This window comes from Babylonia areolata, chromosome 2, assembly GCF_041734735.1.
Source record: "Babylonia areolata isolate BAREFJ2019XMU chromosome 2, ASM4173473v1, whole genome shotgun sequence".
Lineage (NCBI taxonomy): Eukaryota > Metazoa > Mollusca > Gastropoda > Neogastropoda > Buccinidae > Babylonia > Babylonia areolata.
The window spans coordinates 39,391,633-39,412,615 of record NC_134877.1 but is presented as its reverse complement, the minus strand read 5'-3'; the positions used below and the strand labels follow the sequence as shown (position 1 = coordinate 39,412,615).

Genomic DNA, 20,983 nt, shown 5'->3' with positions numbered 1-20,983 from the left:
AAAAGAGAAAAAGTATCAAGACTTGCTTGAAAAAAAGAAAGGGGAATGGACTGGGAAGGCAGAAAAAGGAGACAACAGTGAAGAAAGAAAAAAGAAAGAGAGTGACAGAAAAGAGGACATTTCTAGCACAGAATTTCCGGAAGGCGGGGATAATATTCATACTGAAATACCCCCGGCATCCCCACGGGGGACGAGTGAGAGATGGAGAGACAGCATGCATGTCTGCATGTGTGTGTGTGTGTGTGTGTGTGTGTGTGTGTGTGTGCGTGCGTGTGTGTGTGTGTGTGTGTGTGTGTGTGTGTGTGTGTGTGCTGGACAGTATTTGAATTGTTGTCCTAAAATGTATAGTCTGTTAAAAATGTATCTTCAATCCCCAGTCTCTCCTATTCTGTATTTATCTGTCTGTTACACACACACACACACACACACACACACACACACACACACACACACACACACACACGACATACGTTACCGACCGCGACTTTGATGTTGCGTGCCAGTTGCATTGCTTGGTTCTAACTTTTTGACAGTTACACGTGACTAAATGCCTACGTTGACCGAACTACGCCATTGGTCAGTTCCATTCTACATACAGTTAGTTGCGGGTTACGACCACGGAACGATCGAAAATAATTCACAGTGGTCACACGCTCTTTCCTTCCTGTTTGACGATCGAACGCATTCCTGTTCGTTTGCATCACTCCTCACGATTCAAAGACAAGCTTGTATTCAACTGTGTATTAATGTGCACACCGCAAAGAAATAACATGGCTTTTTTAAAGTGCCTTTCGTACAAAACTTCGGTGTTTGTTTTTTTTCTCTTTTTCTTTCTTCTCCTAAAGCCATGTCAGCAGTACAATGTTTGACTATTTTTCTCTCTCCGCCTCCGTGTTGTGTGCACCTTCATTGTCTTTGAATATTCACACACGGCTTAAGTGTCCGTGCTTCCTCTACTTTTCTCTCTCTCTCTCTCTCTCTCTCTCTCTCTCTCTCTCTCTCTCTCTCTCTCTCTCATGCACGGACACACTCACTAACGCGCGCGCTCACATACATAAACCTTTGACAGTCAGGGGAGAGCACAATGAATCTCCACGCCTCTCGTTCGAGTTACTCCCCTTAGATAATGATGGTTCCATCTTGTTCCCCACCTCCACACTCTGTCCTTCACAATTACGATGAAAAACAATCCTTTCAAAATCCTAGTTGTGCAGCCATTACGTGTTCCACGAATGTTATTAATTTGTGTTCCAGTCAACTTTCTCTTAAAACATTTACAGTCAGTGTTAGTGTTCCTCCTTTCTCAATGAGCGCAAGAGAGAGGCAGGGAGTGAGGGGTGTGGAGGGGGGGGGGGATTTTCAAGTTTCCCATGACCTGTGAAAGTGGTGAGAGTGTGAACTAAGTTCACATTTGAAACACACACTGCTGACCAAACAATGGAGCAGGACTTGCAGTGATTCACGCAATTATCGTGCTCACTGAAGTTTGGGTTGTTCTATTTCGACCAATCCAAAGCTACGCCACTTGTGTTGTGGGGTGTGCACAAATGTCCCTGAAAAAACACCACCACAACAAGAATTTTGCCCCATGGACCAACAGAAGAAACAGATGGAAGGAAAAGCTGCTGATCTGTTGAGTGTGTGTGAACGTGTTTTCATTTCAAACAAAAAACTCCAACCCTCCAAGTATTTTGATATAAAAGATAAACCTGTGTGTGTGTGTGTGTGTGTGTGTGTGTGTGTTCTCATAGACATTGGCTGAAAGAATGGAACAAAACACACACACACACACACACACACACACACACATTCAGAAAATGAACTCAACACGTGATTCTCGTTTATTCTGGTATGAGAAGGGGCATTTGCACTGCTGCTTGAGAAGGGAGAGAGAGAGAGAGGACCTGAATTCAGTACGTGAATCGTGTTAGTTTGATGTGAGCAGGGACCATTGCATTGTCAGCACACACACACACACACACACACACACACACCACACACACACACACACACACACACACACACACACACACACACACACACACACACACACAGCGAGCGTAGTTGATGAATTCAGCGCGTGATTCTTATTTATTTCGATAACAGCGGGAATCGTTATGTTATTGTCAGTAAACACACACACACACACACACACACACACACAGAGTCAGAGAGAAAGAGCTGCAGAAGATGAACTCAGCACGTGATTCTCGTTTATTTCGGTATGAGCCATTGCATTGTTGTCAGTACAGTCTTTCTCTTTCTCTCTCTCTCTCTCTCTTTCTCTCTCTCACGCGCACACACACACACACACACACACACACACACTGAGCGAAGAAGATGAACTCTCGTTTATTTCGATATTAGCATGGGCGATTGCAGACAGTTTCTTTATATTGGAGATAATAGCTTTTTTCTTCAAGACTCTCTGTGTGCTGAAGAGAGGGTGTCTATTCTATCGTATATATGAACTACTTGTTCCAGTGCCATTGAAAAACTAAACGCAGATGATGTGAAACAGCCTACTCACAATCTTCAATAATATATCAGAGGTTCCCTGTTATAAGATTAGTTCAGACAGTAATTCGTTTGTCGTCTCCTGACTGAAGCATTGACTGTGTTTCATAGGCTCGTCTTCTTCCCTGCTTTGTACTTTGTCATCTTCGCCTCCTCCTCCTCCTCCTCCATAGCTTGCTCCTCTTCATTGTCCTCCTCCTCCTCCTCCTCCTCCTTGAGCCCCTCCTTTCCCTCTCTTCCCCATCCCCAGGATCAGTCCCTTGGCTTTAATTTCATATTCAATGGGAGGACACGACCCCAAGTAGACCGACCAGAAACCGGTGTATATTGCCGTGGTGTGTTTGCTTTGTCTCTCCCTATGAGACGGTTCGTGCTTTCTACACCAACTGGGGCCCTCGGCTACCCGGCAACCGCCACGGCACGCGGACATGCACCCGATTCGGACCTCCAATACCCCCCTCTGATGCTTGCTACCCGTGCAGGTCAATTTTCGTCTCCCGTGGACGTGACATGGTTGAGACATGCCCACGCCAAGTTCAGACCCCAGTCCTTTCTGTTACATTTTTTCCACCTGTCATCAGACATTGCATAAGTTGTGTGTGTGTGTGTGTGTGTGTGTGTGCGCGCGCGCGCTTGTATGTGTACACGCTCGCAGGCATGTCTATTGCAATATCACCAAGCAACATCTGCAGATATTTGACTTAATCTTTAGAATCTCACTCACACACACACACACACACACACACACACACACACACACACACACACACACACAAAGAGACATGATCTGATGACTGTCAGTATCCTGCTCTCAGTTTAAATGAAAAGGAAACAAAACGGCAGCATAATGGGGGCAGCAGGAGTAGTAATGCTAGAGGAAGTGGTCGGAAATTTGAAATCAGCGGTAGCGGTAATAAATTAACACTTGTAGCTTACTTATGCTTGTTGCTGTTACAGTAGTTTTAATTGTAACTACTCCTTATGTAGCGAAAGGGAAATTAAAAGATAAGAAGAAAATCGCTTCTACATGGTGCACGCAAATTTATTCTGACACTACAATTAGTTCTACGAGTTTCTCGTCGACGAGAACAAAAGTCCCGGGTGGATAATCTGACATGGGGCACAGAACTGTTAGTCTTCGCCGTGACCAGATCTTCTCCACGACAGTCCACGAAAGCGTGTTCCGTTTTGAGGATCCTCATCTGCAGGGAACGTTATCAGCTGGCAAGGATTAAGGGGACGTTTCTCATCCAGGCTCCTATGACGTACGCTCAGGCTTCGGCTCCTCCCCCCCACACCCCTCCCATCCTCCCCCTTTATCCCCCCCTCCGCCCCCCTTGGCCCCACACCTCCCACTCTTTTGTGTTATGATGCATGTCGTGCACACGTGTCCCGTTTCGATTTGCGTCAGACTGCGCCTGTGAATGTTCAGAGCTTTACCTGGTTCGTGTCAAAGGCGTTGATGTATGACGTTTCTATATATATATATATCACAAATACCTTATACTTTCTAGGACAATATATATATGCAATTATGGTTTCGTTCGTTTTATATCCTATCTTCGCCCTGATAGGATCTTCACTGGACAATTAAAACCACAGACAAACCTCGAGAGACAGAGACACACAGAGAGAGAGAGAGAGAGAGAGAGAGAGAGAGAGAGAGAGAGAGAGAGCATTCTTACGATAAACTTCAAAGACTGGCAGTCGAGGACAGAAGATAATGGGTAATTTACGGTCAGAGCCTGGCTCTGTTTTGGCCTTCCTTGTAACCTGGGCTAGTCGATCCTGCGCAGAGGTGGTCGTCATCGGTCTTCATGGAACGAATAGTTTGCTCGTCAATTCCCAGCACGGGGGTAAGCCCTGCAAACATGCTGAGGGTCACGTTGTGATAATCGTGTGGGTGGGGGTGACTAGTCTAGCGATGGGAGAGAGAGCACAGTGTCGTCGTTTCTCCTACACGTGTTTTATGGCACTGTTGTTGCTGTTCATGATGTTCGTCGATTGTGTTTTGTGATGGTGAGAACACAAGTTGTAGTTCCTGCTCTGTGTGATTGTTACAGGACATTGTGTTTTCCGTCGTCAGACTCTTAACTTTGAGACGCGTGTTAGATTCTGGCACTTGTGCCCACGACAACACGACAGCAGTGCAAGTGTTCCGCTGAAAAAGTTGTTTCCACCACCAATCTGCCTCTCTCCACATCTCTACCCTCCCCCATCCCTTCGTGTCCGGAACTTTATACACCTATCTATCCATGTTGCGCACATAAAACGTACTGCTCCTGTGCGCACTCGCACGCGCACACATAGCCACCTAACACTTGAGCTAAGTGATGTCTATCTCTTTGTAAGAAAAGCAGGTTAATGACGGGTTGCTTTCTTGAGTCCACACTGTACTTAAATCAAGTGAGATTTCGTGACCTTGGACCAAGATCGAAGTTAAAATGATCGATAACTGTACACGGCAACTCGATCTATTTAAAATTATGTGCAAGTCCTAACTGTATAAAAGACGTCCATGTGCAACAATATCTTATAAGCCAGACAGATACACAGCTGTGACACATCTTCACATTTTGTAATCCTTTCCCAGGTTAATGAACTTACGGGGGAAAAGGACAGAACGGCTAATCGGCACATACATTATGGTTAAATGATTATAGCATTCTTGTTATAGCATGTAAGTATTCGGAAAAAAAGAGGGGTTGGAAGGGAATGGGGGGAATGGGGGTTCTTTGTAAAGTACTTTGGATATATGTGCGCTGTGGAAATGTTCGTTATTCACAACATCTCTCTCTCTCTCTCTCTCTCTCTCTCTCTCTCTCTCTCTGAGAAAAGATTTTGTCTTCTTTCTTTGTCTCTCAAACATTCGCTCGCTATAAAAATGTGAAGAGAAGAAGAGAGAGAAGAAATAGATAGTTTACATACACAGTCAGTGAAACTCGCAGTAGATCAATTACTGTTACAAACACAAATATATCTAATTAGACTTCCAAGAAGGCTGACTCAAAACGGTGAAAAGACGAAAGTAAATCGCACTGCACGTTGCATTAAAACACATTTTGACGACAACCAACGGATAGGGAAAACCCACTTTCAGTCTTCAAAAGAAAAAATTACCAGACATTCATGGGGTTATCAAAGCAGCAAGGGACAAAATATTTAATAAACATGGAACGAAATGAGAGGACGTGGAGTTGGGGGAATGGGGGGAGGGCAAGGGGGTTGGAAGGGGAGGGGGAGGGACAGAGACGAAAGAAATACGTGGACTAAAACTTCAAAAGTCAGGGTATACATACACCACTCTGCCGACACGCCGCCTTGAGGTTAAGACCCTTGATCAAAGTTTCTCCACCTGTCCCGTGTTATCATCGGAGAGGATACGACCCCTGCTAAAAATAGTCTCAAAACTATACCGTCTTTCATTTCGCTGCTTAAATTATGCCAGCTTTGGCCTGAAAAGCGGCTGCTTTGATAAATTGTGTTTGCTTTGTAATCCGCGTGCCTGCAGTGTGACGCTACAGCCGGACAAAACTGGCCTGTCCGCCACAAAAAGAGCATGAGTCTAAGTGTCAAAATAGTTTTATTTGTTGCTTTTTGATTGTGGCTGTCGTTCGTAAGTTCGCTTTCATGATCTCTCTCGTGGTTAAATGGAGGACTGGAAAGAAGTATTGATAAATAATGACTGCACGACTGGAGACGACATTGACCACACACAAAACGTCTGTCAAAAGCCAAGAGACACCGTCAGTGTAATAAGACAAACTTATTTCTGAAGAAGCAGGCAACAATGACTTTTCTCTTGCAATGGTACAAACGTTTTGCCTTGAAAAAAGATCCGTTTACGTTCGAGAATCGTTTTCTTATAATGGCACATATGGTTTTTGTATCAATATTGTAAAATATATAAATAAACAAATAAATAAATCGATAACGATTTTCCAATGCCAACAATCGTAAAGACGGTTTGACGGTAATGATGGCAAACATTCAGCAATGATACAAACAAGGAATTAAGAATATGAGAAGAAGATATCGAAAAACGTAACCAGGTATACTATACCACCCCGACGAGTTAGGTTCATATAGAAGTCTGAACACAAGCAGTGATTTACTGCAGAAACCATTCCTAAGGTTCTGCCAAGGCTGTGAATGATAATCATGTAATTTATTTGCATAGATAATGTCCTTTGCAGAAAAATAGCTTTAATTTCTCAGACAATAATAGCTTTGAGGAGAAGAGATGTCCCAATGACCACGAAACAACGGTGGAGACAGTTAATGTTTGGAAGGCCTGGCTAAAATTCCGGTCAGTTGATAGCTATGTTAAAATGCGAATTTTTACCATGTAGAAAAGGGGAAAGACTCGCTGAAACAAGAGAATCATCATTAAACTGTCCACTTATCAATCAACTGAAGATATGAACTGGACACAATTATACATCAGTTGTCGGATAGTTATACATGTTGTTGTGGATACAATCTTATGATTGACTTAAAGGCATCGAGGGATAAAACAATTGTGAGAAAACAAGAGTGAGGGGAGAAACTTGTTCCACCTTTCTTGTAAATTCTTTTCCAGATGTTTTCAGTGATAATCATTCGAGATAATGGTCATATTCAACAATAAAGCCAGGGCACTGGATAATTATTATTATCGTCCGTAGTATCATGGTCATCATTACGATGTCTCTGAACGTTCATTTGTGCTGGTGGACATACACTAGGACTCAAGTCTTTACCTAAAAAAATCACTCGATTGTGGGTAGGACATATACCGCAATAACTCTAATCATCATCATCACCAGCAGCAACAATAGCAGCAGGAAGGCAGCTGGCCTATTTTTAAAAAAATGAAGAAAGCTAAGACGGTCTGTTTTTTCACACTTCTGCTCATTGACTTCCAGCGGTCCCCTCCTAAAAACGTGGTTCGATCGAGTACCCGGTAACCTCGCTTGTTTCGGCCTCAAGCGTTGATGTTAGTGTTGAGTTCTTGGTCATTGATGGCGGTGTAAACTTACTCATTTGCGATAATCACAAGGGGATTAGTCAACTGTAGGGTGCTCTTGATGGAGCTGGGGAAAGTGTCCCTACTACCAGGATCAAAGATACCCGGAATGAAAACAGTTAGAGTCGAAAATTGCTTGTTATCTTACATACGCGTGAGCATGTCATTATATGATTGTGGATGTTATCTTATCTCAGTTGTGTGTGTGTGTGGAGGGGCGGGGGGTCACATTCGTGCTCGTGTGTGTGTGTGTGTGTGTGTGTGTGTGTGTGTGTGTGTGTGTGTGTGTGTGTGTGTGTGTGTGTGTCGTTTTCAGTTTGCTCCATAAATCAGGTACAGTCTGAATTAAATGAACTGGACGACGCAAAATATCCTGGGGCGGGTTGACAGAGGAGGAGAGTGGGGGAAATGGGAGTGTGTAGACATCATGAAAACAACAGACTGGATGTGAAGGAGGGATGTGTGGATACAGAATTGATTTGCTTCAAATTACGTAAATTTGTATTAAGACACTGATGTATTATTCACGTCTCAATTTGTTTCTTCATTTTCAGGTTCATTAGTTTTTGACATAATTGATTTTAGCTTAGCATTTTCATACATTTTTCATCGTTATTCATTTATCTATCATTGTTTGTTTGCTTCACAATGATGTCTGAATGGTGTGGGTGCAACAGTTTATTCAAAAGCGTGGGCCATGCTGGTGGCAGCTGAAATTTCTCATCTAAACGAAGGGAATATAACGAAGATATTTCTCCCAAATCTGAATTCAAATTCATGACGGTCACACTGCCACGTTGTTGTTGCTGACGATGATTGTAGTAGAAAATATTTTAATTCACAAAGCAGCAGGAAAGAAGGGAATACCGTGTTGGAGTACAAGATGTAATAATGTGTCGAAGACTGATCTGATTTGTAGGCTTACAAAGGGTCTATCTGCAATGAAATACTATTTAAAAAATAATAATCAAAAAGGAAAATGAATGCATCGGTAGCAACAGGATGAATTGAGATGCACACCCCAGCACGTGCACACACATGCGCGCGCGCGCGCGAACACGCACGCACGTACAAATCATGAAACACACAATCCTCACCATCATCACGCTATCGCTTCCTCCCCCTTGCATTATTGTGCACAATCAACATACACACGCTTTCTCTCTCTCTCTCTCTCTCTCTCTCTCTCTCTCTCTCTCTCTCTCTGTGGTGGTAACCCGTAGGTATAAGCTCTGACCACCCTCCCATGCCCCTTCCCCCGTACCCCTCCCCCCCCCCCAAAAAAAAAAAAAACCCCAAAAAACCCAACAACAACAAACAAACAAAAAACAACAACAACAACAACAAAACAAACAAACAAACAAACAAAAAACAACAAAAACAAAAAACACACAACAAACTCTGGAAAGCAGTCGCGGCTGGTGACCTCTAACAGCCTCTAATTCAGGCGTATTACGGAAGTGAAATTAGTTCTGCAATCATATTTAGGTGCAAAAATCACGCTTGAAGCAGACATTTCATTCTCTCAGTGTCACTTGATTCGTTAGCTTACTTTTTCGAATCGTCCACTTCCAGGTAAAGGATTAAGGGAAATGCAAAAGGAAATATGGTGTTTGTGTAAACATTCTTGACGTATGTATGTTGAAGGAATATTAATTTTTGAGAGAGAGAGAGAGAGAGAGAGAGAGAGAGAGAGAGAGAGAGAGAGAACAGCATTGCTGTTATTTCCGAGAACAATAGATATCCACTTGTAGTTTTATATACTGCCCTCAGCCTGCACAAGAACAGAGAAGAGGGAGAGAGACAGACAGATATACAGACAGACAGAGACAGAGGCAGAGACAGAAGGAGATAGAGAGAGAGATGGAAAGTCACGGTGATGATTTCCTGCGGGTCACACAAAGCTCGCAGCTCACACACACACAGAGAGAGAGAGAGAGAGAGAGAGGGAGAGAGAGAGAGAGAGAGCACAGTACACCGTAACAGCCAAGTAACAGAGCCGTTGAAAACGGGACAGACATGCGTCCTTTCCCGCACCACCGCGACTGCCGAACTGATCGTTTGGTGATTTTTTACTTTCGGTTCACGACATGCCGTCTTCTGGCTGACATGCAGCGCGCGCGTAGCAGACGACAATGAGAGCGTTAAAAGTCGAACGCGTCCTCAGGAAGTAGATTATCTCAACTCTCGTGGCTCCAAAACCGGACAGCGTAAGTCTGACTGTTGATTTTATGTGGTACATCCTACTGTTAACTGGTGACGATAAGTGTGCTCTGAAGCTGAAATTTGTTTGACCAGTCTGAAATAACGAATTTGTATGACTGGGGGCTTTGGCGGAAAAAAAAGGGGGTCATATGATTTCTGTGAATGGCTTTTTTTTGGGGGGTGTGGGTGGTTGATTAACACACTGTTGACTTACTCAGATAGATGAATACCTACCTCAAATGTAAAATATTTGGTACTCAAAGTATTTTGCATGATATCATATTGTGTTCTATTACATGTGTTACGTTTTCCACATTTCTGTCTGTGATATTTATGATGCTCTTCCCAAGGAGCGGGGTTCGCAAAAATACAGCAGCACATTTTCTGGTTGAATGTATTAGCCTTCATGCTGAATGATCTATCGAAGTAGTTCTTTATTCTGCAGATTATTACCAGACATTTGTTTTTGTCTCGGGTTCTGCAAGACTTGCTGTGTGCATGCTGTGCACGAGAACGTTTATTATCTTCTCATCTTTTGTGTGGGAAAAAAGAGAAGGAATCCCTCTCGGACAATCAATTTCTCAAACTTCCTTGAGGAAAATTCCATGCACGTGCACGGCCCGAGGATGACGTCAGTGATTTCTCTTTTCCCAGACAGCCACTTTGACCACTTGTGCTTGTAGGCGCAGCATTGACTGTGCTAACACCCAATACACTTGTCTCTCCAGATTTGTCGCTTTCTGCACACAATTTGAAAACGAAAGTTGCATCCATCTCTATCTGTTCCATCTTGAAACATCAACTATACAACTAATAGTAGTACTAGATATTGGATGACAGAGAATGTTTATCCTACTAATTATAAACAAAATTTGAAGATAAGCTCTGCATCAATGAAAACATTAACTTGTCATTTTCGATTAAAATATTTAATTACCTACCCTGTAAGAACTTACAAAGTGACCACGAATATTTAGCGAATTTGGGGTTAGTCTTCGGTTTAAGCAGAAGTACACTTTTATGATTGCATAGAATCAATAGGCACTTCGAATACTCAGTGTGCTGGATTGCTGGTGTATCAATTCTGGCCGAAATATGTGATTAATTACAGTCCGGCAACAGGTGTAATAATATGCAGCTCTTATCAGTCAGTCGCTGTGAGAGATATGTCAATGGTAATCAACATTTTACCTTAAGAATTGCAAAGTAATGTTTCTCTCTTTGCTTCAACAGAAACGCACGCCGACTATTTCGGAATACAGACTGTATCTGTCATCATAAGCGTATTCTGTATGGTATTTTATTTTCTGTTGAAACTTTCGTGTTTGATACGCCCACGTGTGATTACACGCGTGAGCGCGCAAGCCTTTGTATACTCCACTGGCATGATTTGAATATGTGTCTGCTTATCTGACATACTCGCATTGTGCTCCAATATGTAAAATATGTTTACTTAACGTGCTTCGTTTTGAATTACCAACATAATTTAACCCCCCGAAAAGTACAGTTGTTTATTAAGTATGAAATTGTGGCAGTGTGACAGAAATGAAACAAAAGTGCAATAATGTTTAGACGTTGGATAGCAAAGAAAAGCAAACGATGAGCAGTGGTGACAAATACGATGACCTGAAGACGCAAAATTCATGCATGGTCTAAGCGTTAACTGACAATCTCCATTTTCCAAATAACAATCACGATGTTGGGTAATAAAAGGTAGTTTATGCCTCATCTAAAATTCTACAACGCTAATATCAAACACGAACTTGGAAATGTAAAGATATTTAGTCATGTTTACTGTCTTATTTGTGTTGATACCAATGTCATGCTTGGTGCATCTGGCGATGAGACAAGAGTTGTCTAATTTATTGGTACGATTTGCTTTTACAGCAATATCAGATACTACCGTGGGAAGATAAGTATTGTTGTGTCGACCAGTTTGTCGGTACTTTACTGCCGTCAGAGGGAACAAGCCAACGTTTGACTTTTGGGGGCATTTCTTTTGTTTTGTTTTTCTGTAAACGGTAGTATTTTAAAGACTCTTTCTCTTCTTTGAGATGCGTCCAGGAGTGGACGGTTGTCATGGCAGTAACTGTGGGTGTGTACAAGCATAAGTATACGCTTATGTGTTGTATACCAGCATTATTGGTTATCTGAACTGAAAATGAGTTGGGCGTTGATTTGGGAAAGACAAACATGTCAGTGTTCTGGAAAATAATATTTTAATTAAAAGGAAATATCGCAAATTTTTACACACATGACACGAAAATGCTGACACGCATGTGGCTGCAGCAATATGCGGAGAGGATGTCATAACAGCTGGATGAAAAGGTTAATAACATTTGGCACCTACACCCGAATCGTTGAACCTCCGCTTGCACAGGTGTGTCGAAGGTGCCAAGCCTGCAAATCTAGTCTTTGTGTTCTTGGCCTTCTACCTGGTTGAGATTAGAGTTAAAGGTATCGCAGAGAAGTTGAAAGGGGCCTCGGGTATTGAGGTTATCTCGCTCCATCCTGGCAACACCACGACGAGCGGTTATTTTCAGGTGTGCACAGATGCATATCTCACGTGTTCAGATTAGAAAACGACTGATTAGTTTTACCACAAGAAGAAATTAGAAGAGCGGAGAGGAGATGGAAATGTTTTGAATTTGCTGAAGCATGTGTTGAGTCTTGAGAAGTGGTTGTTGGCGGAACTTTCACTGGTTTGAATTAAAATCGCTTGCTGAAGTGGAAAAAAAGAGAGACCGGGGACTCAAACAAGGAACGGGAAAAGTAGGCTCCAGTACGGACTGGCAGTTTATGATAAATGTGTGACAAATACAAGGAATGCTGATAAGCAAGTCTTTCGTGTACCCGTAAGTTAAATTACTCTGATTTCTCTTCTGTTTGACCAGTGTGAGAAATACCCGTGGGTGGTTGTAAGAACTGAATCTACCGAACAGTGGGTAAGGTGTTATTCTGCGTTCATTTGAGTGCTGAGCAGGTACGTCTTTTGGGTTCAATTTTGTTCAGTGCAGCTGTTGCCATTCATCATAGCCTTGTTTTGGTGTGTTTAGACGTTGTCTTGAAGAGCTTGAACTTGGACAGGACCATACATGCAAGTCAGTTCCTGTGTATGCTTTCTTTTTACTGGATGTTGTTTGTCCTACGGTGTGTGTAAGAGGTTTTGTCTTGGGTTTATCTGGTCAGGCCTCACGAAACGTTTGACTCAAAGGTGGGGGCAGTTTTATGAATGTTCACTTCACGGTATGGTACTACTGCAGATCATAGATGATAATATAATTACTGATCAGCGTCATTGCCGGGCTGCTCATGTATATGTCCCCATCACATGAATTCATATTCACATTCATGGCTTTTGTTTCATTAAGACCCAGTCAATATCCGATCAGTGTATCAACTTGATTTCGACAGTAGTTCACCTTTGAACGTTAATTTTCGTGACTTTTGCTTCATCTGGTCTATAACATATTTATGCTTGTTTAAAAATTTAGAAAGGATGTCTGTGTGTTTAGGAACACTGACCAATGTGAATGCCCATCAACAAATTTTATTTTGGTGGTATTTTTTCCCCTAGATATTTCTTTGTTTACCTTGCATTAAACTGACAGCCTACTCCTCAGCCGCAGTACCTGTAGCAAAACATTGACTTTTAACTCTTATCGTAAATTCAGCAGGTGTCGCTGACGTTGGGAAAGTAGTGCATGACGTATTGCACAGGAAGTACCTGCTCTGTGTGCTGAGGTCAAGATCGCTAATCTCCTGTCTTGACCTTCGATTGTGGGGACAGCGTTCACACAGCGTCAGATTACTCACAGCGACCTGATAATGTTTGCATTACGACTTTTTGACGTGTGCAGGACGGTGGTTCGGTCAGAAGAAATACTGATAGCTCCTGTCTGACCTGTATTCTATCTCATGGTTCCTCAGTTAGTGTCAGAGGTAACAGGCCAGTGAAACTTTTTTGAAAAGTGATGCAGGAAATGGGACAATGACCCAGTCGTGTTTTTCAAAGATATCAACCACCCACCCGCTCCCCCCATGCCCCACTCTCTCTGTCTCTCCCCCCACCCCCTCTCTCTCTCTCAGTTGAAGTATGACTGAGTGCATGTGTGTGAGAAGAGCTGACGGCATATGCAAAACTGAGTGCTATGCAATGTATATATTTTTCCAGAGAACATAAAGATCCATTGACAGTAGATGGACAATGGACGTGTTAGAAAGAAGCCGCCTTTCCTCAATGGCCAGCTGCCTGCAGCTGCTTGTGATCATCATCATCTCTGTGAACTCTGTGCATGTGAGTTGTGTGTGTGTGTGTGTGTGTGTGCGCGCGCGCGCGCTTGTGTGTATGTATGTGTGTGTGCGTGCGTGCGTGCATGCGTGCGTGCATTAAGTTGACACTGATTCTGGTTGATGCACAGGAATTGTTTTGACACGAATCGATGTTCACTGTGAGCATATGTAATTCTTTCAGTTAAAGTCTTTTCACGTGTGTGATATTGGACGAATGAGTGAACGTGAGCAAATGCATGTTTGAATATATCTTGTGTGAGCCCATATGTTTGAGTGAATGTGTGCGCATGTGTATGAGTGTACATGTGTTTTCGTCCGTTAGGGTGGGGGGAGGGGGGCGGGGGTTAGGAAAAACAGAACGTATGACAGCAGGACCTTTTTCACCCAGACTACGGACAAAATCAGCATGTGGAATCGGACAGAGAGGCAACTGTACAGCTCTTTAACCCTTTCCCAGACACAGAGCAACACAAACCACACCGCCCAGCCTGCGCAGCACCAACACAAGCACGTGCAGCTGTGTCGGGATCGCCAGGGCTACTTCCCACCCGTGCTCTTCGTTCTGCACACGTGCGCCATGTGCCTGCACTACCTGCTCAAGGAGCCGAGGACTGCAGAGTACCACGTCAACGTTTCGTACGGCGTGATGCTGCTACAGTCCTCGGCCAGTGGGCAGTGGGTGATGGCGGAGCCCGGGAACCAGACGGCCATGGACACCGTCTGCCACACGCTGAGCAGTGAGGACTGTCGGGACTGGACAGCCTGCTGTCAGGTGAGGGGTGATGGTTCTTTCGTTCTTGTGGTTTTGATGATAATGATGATACGGATACTTATATAGCGCCTATCCTCGGTCGGAGGCCAAGCTCTAAGCGCTTTGCAAACACTGAGTCATTTGTACAACAGGCTGCCTACCTGGGTAGAACCGACTGACGGCCGCCATTGGGCGCTCATCATTCGTTTCCTGTGTTATTCAGTCAGATTGCAAGCACAAGCAGGTCTGCACATATGTTTACCTGGAAGATCGGAAAAATCTCCACCCTTTACCCACCATGTGCTGTTACAGAGATTCGAACCCTCATATTGAAAGTCCAATGCTTTAACCACCCGGCTATTGTGCCTGTTTTGGCTGTGGTCCGAGGGAACTGGTTCCCGTGTCACCCACGAAGTGGTGCGCTTACGATCGGGGACTACGGGAGATTCAGTTTCAGTTTCTCAAGGTGGTGTCTATGCGTTCCCGACAACTGCTATACCACAGACTGCTAGGCAGATGGCCAACCAGCAGCATAGCCCAATGCGCTTATTAATGCCTTGAGTGCATGCATATATATTTGTTTACCTATCAGCGTGGATTTCCTCTATTGAATTTTGCCATAGGAAAACACTGATATTGCTATGGGTTCTTTTTCAGTGCGCCAGGTGGCGTGCTTGATTTTCCAGTCAAGCCTGGGAGAAACGGCGTCAGCGGGATTCGAACCCAGAGCCCTCATGGACACTGTATTCATAAGCATCTTAACCATTCTGCCACCTTCGGGAGAGGAAGGACAAGAAGGGTGTGGTCTTCTGTGTCTGTTGAAATTAGAGATCTGTGTCTGTTGAAATTAGAGATCTGTGTCTGTTGAAATTAGATATCTGTGTCTGTGTTTATTGTTTAGTTTCTTTCTAGTTGAGGAGCCAGTCAGGAATGCGCGGGACAATAAAAGAAAACTGAAGCTGTCACAAAACAATGTGTTTTGATTTTCGGAACGTCATTGTACAAAGTGCAAAGTTAATTCACATCTCCAAGCAAACCATAGTACGCTTTCAATTTGGATACCCAACTATATATATATATATATATATATATATATATATTGCAAATGTATATTACCATCATCTTGTTTTCCAGTCTGCATCAGCGTGCTGTCAGAAGCAGATCGCCTCTCGTTCATCATCTCAAGATGGTGTCGATGCTGACGATGACAACGACACCGTTGATGGTGAAGCTGAAGGATGCCCCATGACATGGGATGGCTACAGCTGTGTGGACAAAACTCCTGCTGGTGTGACCGCTGTTCTGCAGTGCCCTGCCTTCATCACCAGATACACGAAGGAAAACAATGGTGAGTAACCGTATTGTATTGTATTGCTTGTTCTTGTTGTATGTTTGGGGGGAGGGTGGGGAGGGGGTTGTTTTTTTGTTGTTGTTATAACAGGTTTCTGTGTGAAATTCGGGCAGCTCTCTCTGCCACAGCGCCACCCATATTCCTTTTTTTCTATGTGTGTATTTGTTTTCCTGTCAAAGTGGATTTTTCTAAGGAATTTTGTCAAGACAGCCTCTTTTGCCGTGGTTCTGTAATGTGAACAAATTGCATCGTTTTACCTCTCATACGAATTACTAGTGTCTACGCCACTACTTAAGGTCGGGTGGAGGGGAAGAAAAATTTGGAGAGAATGGGATTCCATCCCGTGCCCTCAGATTCTCTCGCTCCCGTTTGCAGTACGCCAGCACTCCACTCCGAGGCATCATTTCATGGTGTCTGTTTTGTTGTTTTTAAGGCGGTTAAAGACAAGGGGTAATCTATCACTTTTGCGTTTCTTTTTGTTTTTTCTTTGTTTGTTTGTTTTTTTGCTGACTCTCTGAGCGGAGTAAACATAATTATGTCACTGATCTCCCTGAACGTGTAGAACTCAAGGAAGGGAGTATTCATTGTTGTGCAACACACTGCTTTATTTTGTTAAACCAGTAGTTCTTCCTCGCACTGAACAAACCATTGTTGTCCGTCATTTATCTGCGACAGCCAGGTGGTCTTATAAAGGTTCGGCAGACAATATGTTAGAAATTGATAATGTACTAGCGGTTGCTGTATGTTTAAAAACTCAGTCACCGTCAAGCGATGGATAATATCACAGACTGGTGGATGGGAGTTTGTGGGTTTGATTCGCACCAAAAGTATTGTCGGATGTTTCGGATCCGGCCAGCTTCTACTAGAATGGTTGGAGTATCATGAACCATTTCCACCACTTCTCATTTACAGCAGTTAGTGGGAAGAAAAGAACTGAAACAGGGGAAAAAAACAACTCTTTCCGGTATCAGGGTTTGAACCAGGGTCTTTGATAAGCGATAGCCGGTTTGTTAGAGTTTCGGTTGTCCATTCCAAAGGTCTTGTAATATTTGTAATTATATTTCGTGTATCCTACTTCTACTCCTATTATTGGGGTATAATCAGCCTGCACACCAGTTGGCAATATTTCGTCATTGATTGCTCTAACACACAGTCACACCTGAGGTTAATGTTCGTAACCTGTTTTCCTTTACATTGTGCACGTGCAGGAGAAGCAAGGCGACAGTGCTGGTCCAACTCTACCTGGTACACCAACAAGCTTGGTCTGGAATGGACAGATTATACGTCTTGTCACAAGGTTGGGTTGTTGTTTTTTTCATAATTCATAATCTTCCGTATTATGTAATTTGTTTTAGTATGCGCAATGGTAACGTAATTCTACTGTTTGGTGATATCACGTGATAGTATTGGTTTGTTGGTCATCCTTGGCTTCGTGCCTTCAAGAACGTTGCCTTCGCAGTCCAGCAGTACTCTGTATTTGTGTATCAGTTCATTTACTTTTAAGCCAGTCTGGCATTTGTATCATGGTAATAATTGTTGCTGTGTAGTGTGTGTTTGTATGTGTGTTTGTGTGTGTGTGTTTGTGTGTGTGTCTGTGTGTCTCTGTCTCTGTGTGTGTTTGAAATTGCTGCGTTTTTCTTTGAGTGATTCATTATATTCAGTTGCACAATCAGCGTTATTATACAGCACGAAGCGGTTAACGCATGGGGGTTGGGAAATATGAATTTGTTGTTTCATTGAAAATCTCGTTTAATGTTTTATTGTTCGTTGATCTGTTGTTAGTCTGATTTGTTTCCTTGCCTTTTTTTGCAGGCCGAAGATCACCAGACCATCTTGACTTTAAAAATTGTCTTCAAAGCCATAAGTATGGCGCTGCTTTTCCCTTCCATCGCCATCTATCTGAAGTTTAGGTACATATTTATACATCTGTATTATTTCAAACAAAAGCACTCTTGTTTTGTAGGCTTCAACAGAACAGAAGTTAAGGAGAGTGATGTGATAGAGTATGGGAGATGGTTTGGGTGTGGGGGTAATGTTTAGGTCAGCGTGTACTGCTAAAGTGTTCATGTACCCATGTTTGGAATTTGGGGACTGATCCATTACCGTCTGTCTATCTTTGTCTCTGTCTTTTTCTGTCTCTGTCTCCATCTCTCTGTTTTGTAGACACCCATCTGTATTCAAACTTATGTTGCTCATGACCTCTGTGAATGAAGATGTTGTTACAAATTTGCCATTCAATTGTATAAGGCATTTCGGATTTGGTCTGTCAGTTGTACGTAACATGTGTGGTTGTAATTCTCTTTTTTCAATTTAATGTTGTATTTGTTGCATTTATGGACTACAGTTTTCACACCATTCCTTCATTAGGGGCTATTGCCTATAATGAATTTTTTAAAAAATGTTCGTTCGTTCATTCGTTCTCTCTCTCTCTCTCTCTCTCTCTCTCTCTCTCTGTTTTACTTTTAATGCTTTAATCTTCTTATCTACTGATTATATATACATTGAACTGACTAGTGAGTAATGAATCTGAAGTCTTAAATCCACTGCGAACAGGAAACGGAGAGTATTTCGATTTTTTTTTTTCGTGGTTAAAACCTTTTTAAGAAATTTGGGAAAAAAAACTGTTTTGATTATTTGAGGAAAATCATTTGGTGGTTGTTTTTTTCCTGAAATCAGCGAAAAAAGAGGAGGGGCGAAGAAACGTTGATGTTGATAGTACATGTCAGACCAGATACATATAAATCAAAATAACTGGAAAATGTTAAGTAACCTACTCATGGTTTCTGGTATGTATGAGACGCGCTTGCCCGTCCGAAACATCAGAACGTAGCCAAGTCTATACCACGCACGTGACATGGTTTCGTGTCCGCGAGACTGCTTTTTTCAGTAATGTCAGAGATGATTGGCAAAAGCTGTAAACACAGGTGGGCCTAGCCGAAAAAGCTTCACAACACAACATGCCCGCCATCTACCAATCAAAATTGTCCCGAAATTGCCCCACGCGATCCATGATAAATACTCTCTTCTTCATACCACCTGCATAGCGCAAACAGCTGCATAAGAATGGAGTAACATTTGTGGAATCTTGTGAGAACGAGCTAGTGTTTCCATATATTATTTAGTTATATCCATTGACCCTGCGCCTTTCACGTGCATTTGTTCATTAAGCATCTTTTTTTTTCTCTTAGGCCGCTGAGGTCTCAGCTGCGAATCAAACTGCACATCAACCTGTTCATCTCTTTGCTGCTGAGCGCCATTTTCTCACTGATGTGGGAGATCCTGGTCATCCGTGATGCCATCGTCAGCGACCAGTCCGATCTCTTCCTCAAGAGGCATCAGGTGAGTCTTCAAGATGGGTTTATATTCAGGCAGTTGGTTTTCAGTCACCTGTTCACTACCCAACCCGACTGCACAGGTAGTCCTTGATGTTCTTTTTCAAGTTCATTCCAACAGAGTGGGAAAATCATAGCAGAATCCGTCATCTTTTTCTTTCTCACACCTCTGCCGCCGCACGTTGTATTTTGTTTGTTTGTTGTTGTTTGTTTTTTTGTTGTTTTTTCTTCTTCTTCTCCCTTATCATAAGCACACTTCGAAACCACAGGAGCTAATAGGAAATGATGCCCGCTTCATCTTCCTGAACATGTGGGCATTGAGACGGCAATGGCTAGTTCGTAATTTCATGATCACCACCTGCTGCCAGCGTTCAAGAAGGCGATATTCATCCCTCGTGGTTCTGGGTCTCAACATTGCCCTCACGAGGATCTTCCTCTCTGTCAAGCCTACGCTGTTTTCTGGTTGACTTCCGCTGGCTCCGAGTTTGGCGAGCTGATCTGCTGCTTCGTTGCCTGGGATTCGGCAATGGACCAAAACATCAGAACACATCCTTCAAACCTATACCCTCCTGAAAGGGCTCAGAGATATCGTGTGGCCGACACCAACCCTACCGCACACCAGGCTCCATGGCTCCAGACAGTACTCGGAGAGGACGATGTCATTCACTAGGTGGATTGGACTGACACTGTGAAGAGGCGAACATGAAGAAGAAAAAGATCATCACATTCTTGTTCTTTTCCTTTTCTCCTGCTATGCATTCTCTCCAGTGCATTTCTTGCTTCATGTTTTAATCAGATAAGGATGCAGCGCATATTGGTTTCTCCCCAAGCAGTGACATTACGAAGGGAAATGTGTAATTTCTGCTTCGTCGGTGCTATTTAATTGTGCAATCTTGGAATAGATAGATGCATTGAGTCTTGCGTGTCTTCAATTTTTTCTATTCTTGCCTTTTGTTCATTTTAATTTTCGAACCGTCATAGTTTAATCTGGACTCCAAACCAGTCCATAAATTGAAGAAAATAACACTGTTGTAATAGTTTATGAACATTTCGTACGTCTCAGAATCACACACGAAAACAATACTGTGCAAACCTCAGGGGGCGTGCAAGTTCCTGAACATCACGTGCCGGTGTCTCCTGATGACGACCTTCTTCTGGATGTTCTGTGAGGGATTCTACCTGACCTGGCTGATGGTCCAGTCCTTCCGACACCTGTCCTCTCTCCGCTTCTTCGCTCTCTTCGGTTGGGGTACGTTATGTCTGGAGTCTGTACACGTTGCGTTTGATGCAAGATACTAGAATACCTTATTATCTCTGAATGAGAAAAGGATGACAAGTTTGCAGATGAAAAGGCGATAAGCCAATCAAACACACACACACACACACACACACACGCACACGCACACACACACACACACACACCAAAAAAACAGAGCAACACAAAACTTGATTATGCGCACACGTTTGAATAAGAACACTGACTTATTGATAAAGATGACTGATTCATTATTAGACATGAATGTGAT

At 43.0% G+C, this 20,983-nt stretch overlaps 1 protein-coding gene across 1 annotated transcript in view; it reads left to right on the top strand.

Annotated features, from left to right (window-relative positions):
- The first annotated feature begins 13,955 nt into the window (after positions 1 to 13,955).
- Positions 13,956 to 20,983, top strand: part of LOC143277423 (uncharacterized) — a 16,442-nt gene continuing 9,414 nt past the window's right edge. Inside the window, exons 1-7 of the mRNA XM_076582230.1 lie at positions 13,956 to 14,027; positions 14,481 to 14,795; positions 15,909 to 16,122; positions 17,334 to 17,422; positions 17,938 to 18,035; positions 19,314 to 19,464; positions 20,556 to 20,710. Coding sequence (XP_076438345.1) covers positions 13,971 to 14,027; positions 14,481 to 14,795; positions 15,909 to 16,122; positions 17,334 to 17,422; positions 17,938 to 18,035; positions 19,314 to 19,464; positions 20,556 to 20,710 — 1,079 coding nt within the window. The 5' untranslated portion in view covers positions 13,956 to 13,970. The remainder of the gene's footprint in view (positions 14,028 to 14,480; positions 14,796 to 15,908; positions 16,123 to 17,333; positions 17,423 to 17,937; positions 18,036 to 19,313; positions 19,465 to 20,555; positions 20,711 to 20,983) is intronic.